We start from the raw sequence: 12,479 nt of genomic DNA on the forward strand, positions 1-12,479 counted from the left end.
GCAACCGTGTATAGGAAATCTGAGGAATGGCTAGTGGGTTTGAACCTCTCTGAACTTGTGGTTCAAACCGACCATGAGGTCCAGTGCTTTATCCTACAGTACCACACCAGAACTCCTTAGCAAGGATAATCAAATATGGACTATAAAACATAAAGTAAAAATTATTGCTGTTTCTAAGTAAAACTCACAGAGGCTGTGTACAGGGTTTCTAAGGAGCTGACCTTTTAGTTAGCAGTCCAGTACTTATCCTACAGTGCCACACCAGGACTTCTAAAGTAAAAATCAGCTGTGTCAAAAATCACTTATTAAAATAGTGTCCTAGCACAAATCTTTAATACATTTAAGAGAAGTAAAAGGACCCGTGATAGGCTACCAGCATGTAGAGTGTTAGTAACAAACAGCTCAGTTGCTGTTAAATGAGTGCTGAGCTTTTAACTGCCACTGACTTGGTCTGGGACCAAGTGACCTCAGGGACATTAGAATGAGACACTGCTGAAGGATGAACTTTTCTGATCCACTTGGCTACCGCATTTGCTCCAATCAGCTTAGCCTGTTGAAACTTGTTCAACAAAACAGCAACACACAAACCTCACTGCAAGGTGTGTAGTAGTTACACATAAGAGGCATTGGCTGGGAATCAAACCTGGGTTTCTGGCTTTGTTGCTGTTGTTAAATGCTGTCAAGTCGGTTCCGACTCATAGCGATCCTGTATAGGATTTCCAAGGAGCAGCTGGTGAATTTGAACGACCGGCATTGAGGTTCAAACCTACCTTGCAGTCCAGCGCATTAACTGGCATGGAAGGCAAGAATTTTACTACTAAATCACCATTATCTCATACATATTAAGAATTATTAATAATAACAGTTTTTGTTGCTAAGTGCCATTTCTGAGGAGCAGTTGGTGAGTTTGAACCACCGACCTTGCAGTTCAAACCAACCTTGTGGTTGAGTATTTATCCTATAGCATCACACCTATTGTCAAGTATAATCCATGGGCATAATGAGTTTAAAACATTGGAAATCTTCTAGTGTGGAAGACTCTAGCAATCATCTCTAGTCCACTTTTTTGTAAATTTCAATAATTTTATATTCAATTTTTTTATCACATTCATATTTATTTAAATTCTTAAATTTAAGTACCTGCATTTTAAAAAGAAACATTGCCGTAAGTGAAAAAACAATATCTCTTGACATAAAAAAGAAGAGTGCGAAGGAAAACAACAAACATTAATTGACAAATAAAAGTCTATGCATGTACAACTTAAATATTTTCCCCATAAAAAAATTCTTGTGAGGTAGGTACCATCATCTCATTTCATAGATGAGAAACTGAGGCTCAGAGAAGTTAAGAAACTTCCCAAATCTGTTTAGCTATACAACAAATGGTTTTAATCATGACCTTAAATTGCTTCCCACGACCAGGAGAGCTTTCTTTCTCCACTTAACTTCAATATGAACTCCTTGGCATGCAAAATGTGAGACATTTTTGGAAAGACTGGGATATAGGGATGAATAATGAGTTTTGAAAATACTACCGCAGTCAAAAAAAAGTCAGGAAAAAGTATTTACATGAGGGGTTGAAAACAATAAAGCTAAGGATTCTTATCCTGATTCAGCTCTAATAACTTCGTATTAATGCTTTCCATTTTTAAATCTTCATTACACAAGGTGAGGGAGTTCCATAATTTAGAAAATGCTAATGGTCAGCCATGTCCTAATGCGATGCTGCAGGAAAAGCACTGGACTGCTAACCACAAGGTTGGAACCAACTTGACGGCATTAACAACAACAGTGGTCAGCTGAAGGCTTGGAATTCACTCCAGAAATGTTTACACGCATTTTGCTAGAAAACCAGTTCAAGTCACAGTTAAGAGGACTATACTTGAAGAGCAAACAGCTCTTCAGGAAACAACTGCTATCAGCTAGCTCTCTATTGTGCCACCAGATGTTCCCTGCTTCATCCAGCAGCAGGTTATCTCAACAGGGGCCCTGGTTTTACAAGATTCACCCCAAACATAGGTTCTTGTCTCTGCCAGTTACTCTAACTGAGGAAGGAAGAACGCATCGCTGTTCCCATAGTAGCGATTCAGCTTCTAGTGCTGAGACCCCAACTCTGCAGAAGACCCTCCTTCTAATGTGCTTACTCAGCACACACCCTTGTTAAATGAATATTTCTAGGAGTACAGTTAAGGCCTGTTGGATGTTAAACTGAACAAAGGAGAAATGTCTAGAGGACAAAAGTAACACTTTATGTTTCATTGCATTCAACTAAAGGAAGACCAGCAATGACCTAAATTCTTAACTCAGCATCTTCCGAATGGAAATCAGGTTTTACTGCAAAGCATACTGATATATGTCCCCTCAAACTTCTGAAAATGAGCATGTGTATGTAGGATCATTTTCCCATGTCAACACACAGTGTTTTACAGCAGGCTGTACCGTATCATATCACTAGATAAACGTGATACAATTTCCCAAACGAGTATCCTACTCCTAGAAATTTAGAAAATATACAATTTCCTCTATTCTAAATAGTACTACAATGATTTTCTTAATGTCTGTGTTTTTATAAACATATCTGATCATTTTCTTGTGATATTCCTCCATATGGCCAGAGCAAAGACAATGTATATATCTAAAGATGATGGAATTTTTCTCAGATGCCACCCACCTGCTATATTTCTCTGCTTGAAAGAACCACAGTGCCTCTCTACTGTTAAATGCTACCTTAATGGAAACCTTATACAGGGTCGCCATGAGTCCGAACCGACTTGACGGTTAACAACGACAACAACTAATATGTACACTCCCTCAAATATTTTTAAGCACTTAGCAACTATCAGGTGCGGGAGGCACAGATGGCTGAGAATGGCAGGGGAAGTCAACTCACCAACAAGAGAAAATACATTACACACTACATTATACTAGAAAACCAATTGCAATGAGGTGCCTCTGACTCAGGGCAATCCTATGTGTGTCTGAGCGAACATGTGCTCCATAAGGTTTGCAATGACTGATATTTCAGAAGGAGACACCTGTGGGCAGACTCAAACTTACAGGCTTTTTGTTAGCATGTTACCCATTTACACCATTCAGAGATGCCACACTGTAATAGAGGTGCATAAAAATTAGTATGGGAACAAAGATGAAGGTGCAACAAATTCTTCCCAGTGCAAAGTGGGGAGAAAAGCAGATAATAGAAGCCAATGAAGAAATGGTATTTGTCTAGGTCTTGAAATACTAATGGAAATTTAAAAGATGAGCAAATAATGGGAAGGAGATTAATTCTAATAGGAATCATCCAGTTTAAGTTGTCTTCTCTACCCCCATCCTCATCCTAGATCACAAGTCCCCAAATCCCCAATGTTCTAAAGACAGTGTTTCATAAGTGTGATCTTTTGCCATGGGGAGATGTTCGTGCACCATAAAATGTTTAGTAGCATCTTTGGTCATACTCACCAGAGACCACAAGCAACATGTTCCCTCTACTCCTTAGTTAGGACAATTAAAAGTCTCAGGATATTGCCAAATGTCTCCTGCTACTGTTATTAAGTGTCATCAAATCGGGTCCGATTCATAGGGACCCTGTATTGGGTTTCCAAGAATCATCTGGTAGGCTTGAACCTCCAACCTTGGGATTAGTAGTTCAGTGCTTATCTTACAATGACACACCAAGACTCCAAATGTCTCCTAGCAGGAAAGAAATCATCACTGGTTGAGAAGCACTGTAATAGGAATTATTTCTAGTTGGAGATATGTCTCCTATACAAGGCTCATCTGTCAGTTTGTTGTTCTGTGGTGGCGCTGGAAATTATGCCATAGGTATATTAAATACCAGCAGAGTCACCCACGGAGGTCAGGTTTCAGCAGAGTTTCCAGAATAAGACAGACTAGGAAAAAGGAGAGGCAGATGACTTTTGACTATTTAGCCACTGAAACCCTTATGAACAGCAGTGAGACACTGTCAGATATTGGAAGGCACTCAAAATACAACTGGGGAAGAACTGATTCCTCAATATAAAGTTCACTATAATGACGTGAGGAGTCCTGGTGTAGCACTGTGGGTTAATGCATCAGACTGCAAAGCCTTTTGAACTGCAAGGTTGGCGGTTCAAGCTCACCAGCTGCTCCTTGGAAACCCTTACAGGGTTGCTATGGGTCGGAATTGACTTGACAGCACTTTACAACAACATAATGCTGTGAATGGAGAAGAACTTTCAGGACCTTCATTTGCAAATGGGGCACAACTCAAAATAAGAAACAGCTGTAAACATCCAATATTAACCAGATCACGGGATGTACCAAGAATGACTCTAGGAAAATTAGAAGGTGTCAAAAATGAAATGGAATGCATAAATATCAATATGCTAGGCATGGAGTCCTGGTGTGGTGCTGTGGGTTAATGCACTGGACTGCAAAGTTGGTATGAACCACAAGGTTGGCGGTTCAAGCTCACCAACCGCTCCTCAGACACGGTATATACGTTCATTATGGGTCAGAATACTGGTGTCCTGGTGTGGCGCTGTGGGTTAATGTGCTGGACTGAAAAGTTGGTTTGAACTGCAAGTTCGGTGGTTCAAATTCACTAGCTGCTCTTCAGTAACCCTATACAGGGTCACCATGGGTCGGAACCAAATCCACAGCATTTGACAACAATAATAATGAGTCAGAACTGATTCAATGGCACTTAACAGCAACAGTGAAATAAAATGTATTGGTATTGGCCATTTTGAATCTGATAATCATATGACTTACTACGCCAGGAACAACAAATTGAAGAGGAATGGCATCATATTCATTGTTAAAAAGAACATTTCAAGATGTATCTTTAAGAACAGTACAGTTTATTAACTATTATTCTATTTTATGTGCCAACCACTAGAGTGAGTGATAATGAAATTTAAGAATTCTACCAACTTCTTTATTCTGAAATTGATCAAACATGTTATCAAGCTGTATTGATAATTACTGGTGATTATCAAGAAATTTGTAAGACAGCTACTTGGTTAAATGATTGGAAAGGATCCATGTTTGTGCTCATTCCAAAGAGATATGACCCAATGGAATGTGGAAATTATCTAACAATATCATCAATATCACAAGCAAGTAAAATTTTGCTGAAGATGATTCAAAAACAACTACAACAGTACATCAATAGGAAACTGCCAGATGGACATGGAATGAGGGATATCACTGATGATGTTACATGGATCGTGACTGAAAAGCAGAGTACCAGTAAAATGTTTATTTGTGCTTTATTGACTACGCAAAGGAATTTAACTATGTGGATCATGACAAATTATGGATAACACTGCAAAGAATTGGTATTCAAAAACACTTCATTGTGTTGATGAGGAATCTGTACATTGACCAAGAGATAGTTTTTATAATCTTGTTTGTTGATGAAGATCAAAGACCACAACCTTCAGTATAGATTACATCTCAATGTAAAGAAAACAAAATTCTCTCAATTGGACCATTATGATACATGGAGAAAAGACTGAAGTTGTCAGATTTCATTTTGCTTGGATCCAGTCAACACCCATGGAAACAGCAGTCCAGAAATCAAACGACATATTGCATTAGGCAAATCTGCTACACAAGACCTCTTTAAAGTGTTCAAGATCAAAGATATCCCTTTGAGGACTAAAGTGTGCTTGATCTGAGCTATGGTATTTTCAATAATCTCACAAGCATGTAATAGTTGGAAACTGAAAAGCAAGACCATAAAAAAATTTGTGCCCTTAAAATTACAGTGTTAGAGAAAAATACTAAAAGTACCATGGACTGCCAGAAAACAAATAAATCTGCATTCAAAGAAATACGACCAAATTGCTCCTTAGAGGCCAGGATGACGAGACTTCGTCGCTCATACTTTGGACATATCGTCAGGAGGGACCAGTACCTAGAAAAGGACATCATGCTTGTAAAGTGGAGGGCTACTGAAAAAGAAGACCCCACAAGATGGAATGGCACTGTAGTAGCAGCAAGGGGCTCAAGCGTAACAATAGTGAGGATGATGCAGGACCAGGCAGTGTCTCATTCTATTGTTCGTCAAGTTACTATGAGTCAGAGCAGACTCATTGGCAGTTAACATAACCTAGGGTACCAAACCCAACTGGACTCTCATATTATTTTTAGATAGGAGATACATGTCAAAATACCCAACTATAAAAAAAGGACAACTACTTTAATTAAACATAAGGGGAAAAGAGTAAAATCTTTCCTATGATGTACAAGTTCTAAAATACTATGACTAATATTTATTGAGAACTTTACAATGTACAAATTACTTTTACACATCTTTCATTGGATGCTTGAAAAACTCTTGTGAAATATTAATATCATTACCATTCTAAAGAAGAAGGGTGGCTCAAAGGTATCACCTATTCATGACTACCTGGGTTTTAAATGCTGCAGGTAGAATTTCAAACCGTACAATTCTTTCCATTCAGTTTTATGAGTAACTCATATGAACTTTGTGTCACTTGACAGGACAAGGCAGAGAAAGGTTCAACGTCACTCAGATGGAGGAAAAAAATAACTTAAGAATGCCCTGCTGCTATCTTCATAGAAACTTCGCTAAAAATTACCTGTAGAAACAGAACACCACTAATCACCAAAAACAATGTGTTCTCATCCCTTGCCTTGTCTTTAGAGCACTTATTGCTCAAAAACTTAATACTAATCACCATCCTACAGTAATATTAACTTGTACTCTTTTACTTTTAAAACATGTTAACATATTTTGCTTATTCTAAATAGCCCTAGAAATTTGGTATAATAAAGATCATTATCTACATTGTTCGGTAGAAAACTGAGCATTAACACTAAGTAAATTGATAAAGATCACACAGTTAATTAGAGGCCAAGTCAAACTTACCTCCAGGTAAGTATTCTTTCGACTGTAGATCATCTCCCAACATCACATAACCCTACATCCTTCCAGATAAAAACTATTGTACAATAATAAAATATTCTCAGCCATGTGATAATAGTTCTGTTTCAATATTATCTGAAACAACATTTTTCCTTTAGCAGCTTTAAAAGTAGTATTTAAGAATGTAAAAGGTAAAATTTTCTGGTTACTATTACCAAAGACAGTCCTGGTGTGTTTGCTGTAGGATAAGCACTTAAGTGCTAACCACAATGTCGGCAGTTCAAACACAGTAGCTGCTTCTTGAAAATAGCTATGAGTTAGAATTGATTAAAAACCAACCAACAACGTTACCCACGACAAATCAACCACAAAATCAAATCCTTTGCTATGGTGTAAAAGCAAACCAATGGGATAGTGTAGAAGTGCTCCAAAGGGCTTCGGAGGCTATAAATCTTTATGATTGCAGACGGTCTCATCTTTCTCCTACACAGAGACCAGTGGGATTGACCTACCAATCACTCAGTTAGCATCCCAAACCTTAACCAACTGTGCCACCAGGAACCCCTACATTGAGCCAGTTACCAGAATCGGTTAGGCCAACATATTCATGGATTCTCAGTTGGCTCCCAACTACACTTACAAATTTCTAGATTTAGCTGACTCTATATTCTGGCACTGTAGGATAAAGCACTGGACTGCAAAGTCGGTTTGAATCACAAGGTCAGCGATTCAAACTCACCAGAGGCTCCTTGGAAATCCTATACATGGTCACTATGAGTTGGAATTAACTCGATGGAACTAACAACAACAGCATATTCTAGGAAAGGAGCTCTGGTGATGCACTGGACTGAAAGGTCAGTTTGAATTGCAAGTTAGCAGTTCAAGCTCACCACCGCTCCTTGGAAACACTATACTGACTGGGTTGCTATGAGTCGGGACTGACTCCACCACAGCACTTAACAACAACTTCTTTAAAAACCGTCTATGAAAAGCAAAGGTCTTATTTAGGATAATATATTTCCAGATAAACAAACACAAGTATTTTGAATACACTCCAGAAAGTGTAAGCAGTAAACTCTCCAATCTAAACCAGTCAACAAACAGAAAAATGTCTTACTCCATCATGGAGGGTGGGATGGTGCAGCAGTCCTGAATTGCAGTTAGGGGAGAGGTCAGATGAGCTGTATAGGATGCTTCTACAACTTGCTTGTTCCGGTTGACCACATCCAAGTAACGGTTGAATTTCTCTCGAATTTTCTTGGCTAGCTGTGGGAGAAGAGTGAGCAAAATAAATGGAAAGCTCAAGACAATAACCGAATGTGCTTTTTCTAATTACTTCTTTGAGACCCAAACAGCATATATTAAACTCCAGGGAAGTGGGGCGAGGGGAAACACACCCATGTCTTATTCCATTGCAGTAGTTGAGATACAAATTGTAAAATGCCCAGAAGTTACAGATACTCAGACAACAATAAAATAATATCATCTGAAGCATTATTAACATCTCATATGTTCTAATTCTAATGGGACAATACCTATTCATAAAACGCCTAGCTAAAAAAATAAAGCCAAGACTACTGAAACTACTGTCAGGATGACAGTGGGCATTGAAGTTACAGAACAGGAATAATGATTACAGGATAAAAGAGGAGATATTATCTGTTCCGGATTCACATAGAATACATGAATGGAAGAAAGCAGTATTCAGTATTGCTCCGCTGCACAACTGCAGGGGTCCCACTCACACACTACACCCCATGTGGATGGCAATTTCCTGAAGCTGGACAAGCAGACATACACACAAGCCATCTATGTTGTCAGAAATACACTTTCGTTTGGTCTGTTAGGCCTTGAAGACGGACAAATGTCTCTCTTAAGTGCTATGAACAGAACATTTCATCATAATGTACTTTCATGTGGGAATAACAAAAGCAAATTCATAAGCACACTCCTTTTTTCCTCCATTGTTCCCATCAAATGCCACAGCTTAATTACAGATCTCCAGGGAAAACAGTGTTGTTTTTCTTTCCCTTAAACAAAATGTTGCCCAAATTAAGTGACTGATAGAATTATAGCTAATTGGTTTTGTAGAGCTATTCATTATCAGCACACAAGAGGAGAACTAATCATCTCCTTTGGGTCACATAATGTCTAGCACAATCCAATAGCTTGCAGGCTGAGAACATGAAACCAAATCAGAATATCTTCATTTGTTATTTTTAAGCCAGGTTTAAAATGGGATTTTATTTTAGTGACATTCTTGACCTTTCAGAGTCTCCATTTAAATCAAGGAGCCTCTCATACATGCTAAAAGTTGCACCAACTATAAAATTTAGTAAAATTTCCAGACATATTAAAATGGTATGAATGGAGTATTTCATTTCATAATGTGGTATACAGATTTTAGCATTTTTCAGAGAAGTCGTATGGCTGAAACAGTCCACTGATAATTCCACTGTCTTATTTTATAATTCTTACTATCTAAAAAGCATGTGGGGTTGTTTTTTCTTACTGATGTCATCATAAAATGTACAGTTTAATTTCCCATCTTAATTTACACCAAAGGAGATTTTACGTTCTTCCCCACTTCAGGGACATTTGACAATATCTGGAGAGATTTTTGGTTCTCACAACTGGGAGAGAGGTGTGACTGGCATCTAGTGGGCAGACATCCTAGAATGCACAGGACATCAGCCAACAATGAGTAAGTATCTAGTTCAAAATATCAATAGCGCCTTAGTTTAGAAACCCTGATTTAGAGAAATATCCAACATAATCACTCCACTTGCAATGCCAATAGATCTCAAAGTATTTTAATTTAGTTTTCTACCCATTCAAAACGATACTGGAAAGGGGAAAATGTTCTCACAAATGTCAACACTTGAAAATTTCTATTTTATTCATTTGTTTTCCCATTCCCAATATAATGTGAAAGACACATCGTATGTATCTGATGCTGTTAAGCGCCCTTGAGTTGGTTCAAACTCATAGTGAGCCTGTATAGGTTTCTGAGGCTTTAAATCTTTGCTGGAGCAGAAAGCCACATCTTTTTCCTACAGAGTGACTGGAAGGCTCAAACCACACACCAGTGGTTCAGTCTAGTGCGTATTGTATGTACCTAGAATCTCTAAAATGGTGTCCAAATTAAAACCTAGGACTGTTTGTTGATTATTGGTAGATGTACACACATCTTTTTTAAACACTGTTGTTGTTAAGTACCATCGAGTCGATTCTGACCCATAGCGACCCTGTATAGGGTTTCCAAGGAGCTGGTGAACTTGAACTGCTGACCTTGCAGTTCAAACGACTTTGCAGTCTGATGCATTAGCCCACAGCGCCATACCAGGGCTCTAGCATGCACTAATATACCAATTCTCTTTCCAAGACTCTCATGATTAGTGGGTAGTTGAGGATGGGAAATAGTGTAGCAGAATCCAACTTTTAAAAAAATCTAATGTATATTTCCATTTGTTGTCACATGTTGCTGTACGTGTATCCAGACTGTGAGCCACAGGAATTTCATTGGCTGTTTTTCAGAGGTAGAGCACCAGGATTTTCTTCCTAGTCTGTGCCCTACATATCCCCTCATAACATATATAAAGACTTTTAAAAGTTCATGGAAAGTGGAATGAAAAGATAATGAAATTTTCCCTAAACGTTTTGAATCTCCTTCCCCTCCCCCCACTTTACACTTTAATGCTATGATATGTTTAGTGTGTTGCTACCCAACTAGATTGTTGTTGTTAAGTGCTGTCGACTCAGCTCCAACTCATAACCTGTACAGGGTTTCCGATGTGGGTTTGAACCACCAACCTTACGATCAGAAGTCCGACTCAACAGCACTTAACAACATCATTTATGTTTTTGTTCACCACTGTACTTCACTACATTATCTGGCATTGCAGGCACATTTAAAATTTTTTAAAAAATAAATTAATGAAGGTTTAAAAAAATTCAACTTTGAGAGCCAATTAACCTTATGCTTTGTTCCAAGGATCAACAATCTCTTTTAAAAACATGAAACACTTCATCTCAAATTCACTTTAAAAGGAAAATGAAGTATATAAATATTTCTCTCTGCTAATATTTGTTGTTGTTAAGTGCTGTCTAGCCGGTTCTGACCCATAGCAACCCCTGTATAGGGTTTCTGAGGAACAGCCGATGTGTCTGAACTGCTGACCCTGAGGCTCAAGCTGACCTTGCGGTCCAGTGTATTAACCCACCAGGACTCCATAGAACACACATAAATAATGCTCAACTTTATTTGAGAACTATCCAGTCTTGTTTTTTGAAAAGTCAAATCTAGCTAAAATTAGATACTGTAGAATTGTTTTTGCTAAGTGCTGTCAAGTTTGTTTCGACTCACAGAGACTCAGTATAGGGGTCCCGAAGAATTTAAATCTTTGTGAGAGCAGAAAACCTCATCTTTCTCATGTGGAGTGGATGGTGAGTTCAAACCACCAACTCTGTAGTTTGCAGTCCAGTGCTTATTATATGGAATGGAGAGTAGGAGTGAGGCACACCTGGTCTCTTATATCTGTTCTTTCTCAGCTCACAGCTCTGGTAGTGTAGTGGTTATGAAACGGGCTGTTAACTTCAAGGTCGGCAGTTTGAAACTCCGTGGGAGGGAGTTGAGACTTTCTGCTCCCATAAAGATTTACAGCCTCGGAAACCCTGTGCAGGGTCACTATGAGTCGGAACTGACTCCAGGGGACGTAATAACAACATATGTGTGTGCATGTGTGTGTGTGGTTGTTGTTGTTGTTAAGTGCCATCAAGTCAAATCCAACCCATAGTGACCTGTATAGGGTTTCCAAGGAGCAGCTGGTGAGCTTGAACCACCAACTTTGCAGTTCAAACAGCTTTGCAGTCTGGTATATTACCAACAGTGCCACAACAGGACTCTCTCTCTCTCTCTCTCTCTCTCTCTCTCTCTCTCTCTCTATCTATCTATCTATCTATATATATATATTTTTTTCATGGTTAAAAAAATATTTTATGACACGTAATAAATATATGAAATCCAAATTTCCAATGATCATAAATACTTATATGCACACAGTCATATTCACTTGTTTACGCATAGTCTATGGCTTCTTTCATGCTACAATGGAAGAAATAAGAAATTGCGACAGATGCTTTATAACTACAAACCCTGAAACATCTACTCTCTGGCTCTACATGAAGAAGTTTGCCAACGTGGGGTCTACATAGGGAATAAACTTTACTGATAACTGTTAAGTCAGGGGCCCTAACATGTTCCAAGATGATGTCACAGTCCCAGGCCAGTTTATTTTGTTTTTAATTGCTATGATTTCTTTAAAATCGTTCCATTAAGAGGTAGAGGGCCTATGCTCCCCTATGTACCTATTGCTTGAATCCAGTCAGTTTGTGCAGGCTTCTACCAACATGTTATGGAGAAAGGTTACATCATATAATGCCACACTGCTTTGCCTGTCTCTCTTAGAATGCTCAGCCTCTGGTTAGCACTACGCTGCTATGCTGTAAGAATGTAAGAAGCCCAAAATACATGGAGAGGAAAGGAATCATTAGGTCAGTAGTGGGCGGGGCTTGATGGCAGTGCAGTGAAGTTCGCCAT

The 12,479-nt window shown here is 38.6% G+C and overlaps 1 protein-coding gene across 1 annotated transcript in view; it reads right to left on the reverse strand.

The window, feature by feature from the left end:
* Positions 1 to 12,479, reverse strand: part of CACHD1 (cache domain containing 1) — a 228,958-nt gene that overhangs the window by 156,656 nt on the left and 59,823 nt on the right. Inside the window, exon 2 of the mRNA XM_006862460.1 lies at positions 7,998 to 8,146. Within this exon, the coding sequence (XP_006862522.1) occupies positions 7,998 to 8,005 (8 nt within the window). The 5' untranslated portion in view covers positions 8,006 to 8,146. The remainder of the gene's footprint in view (positions 1 to 7,997; positions 8,147 to 12,479) is intronic.

Source organism: Chrysochloris asiatica, unplaced genomic scaffold (assembly GCF_000296735.1).
Source record: "Chrysochloris asiatica unplaced genomic scaffold, ChrAsi1.0 scaffold00048, whole genome shotgun sequence".
Lineage (NCBI taxonomy): Eukaryota > Metazoa > Chordata > Mammalia > Afrosoricida > Chrysochloridae > Chrysochloris > Chrysochloris asiatica.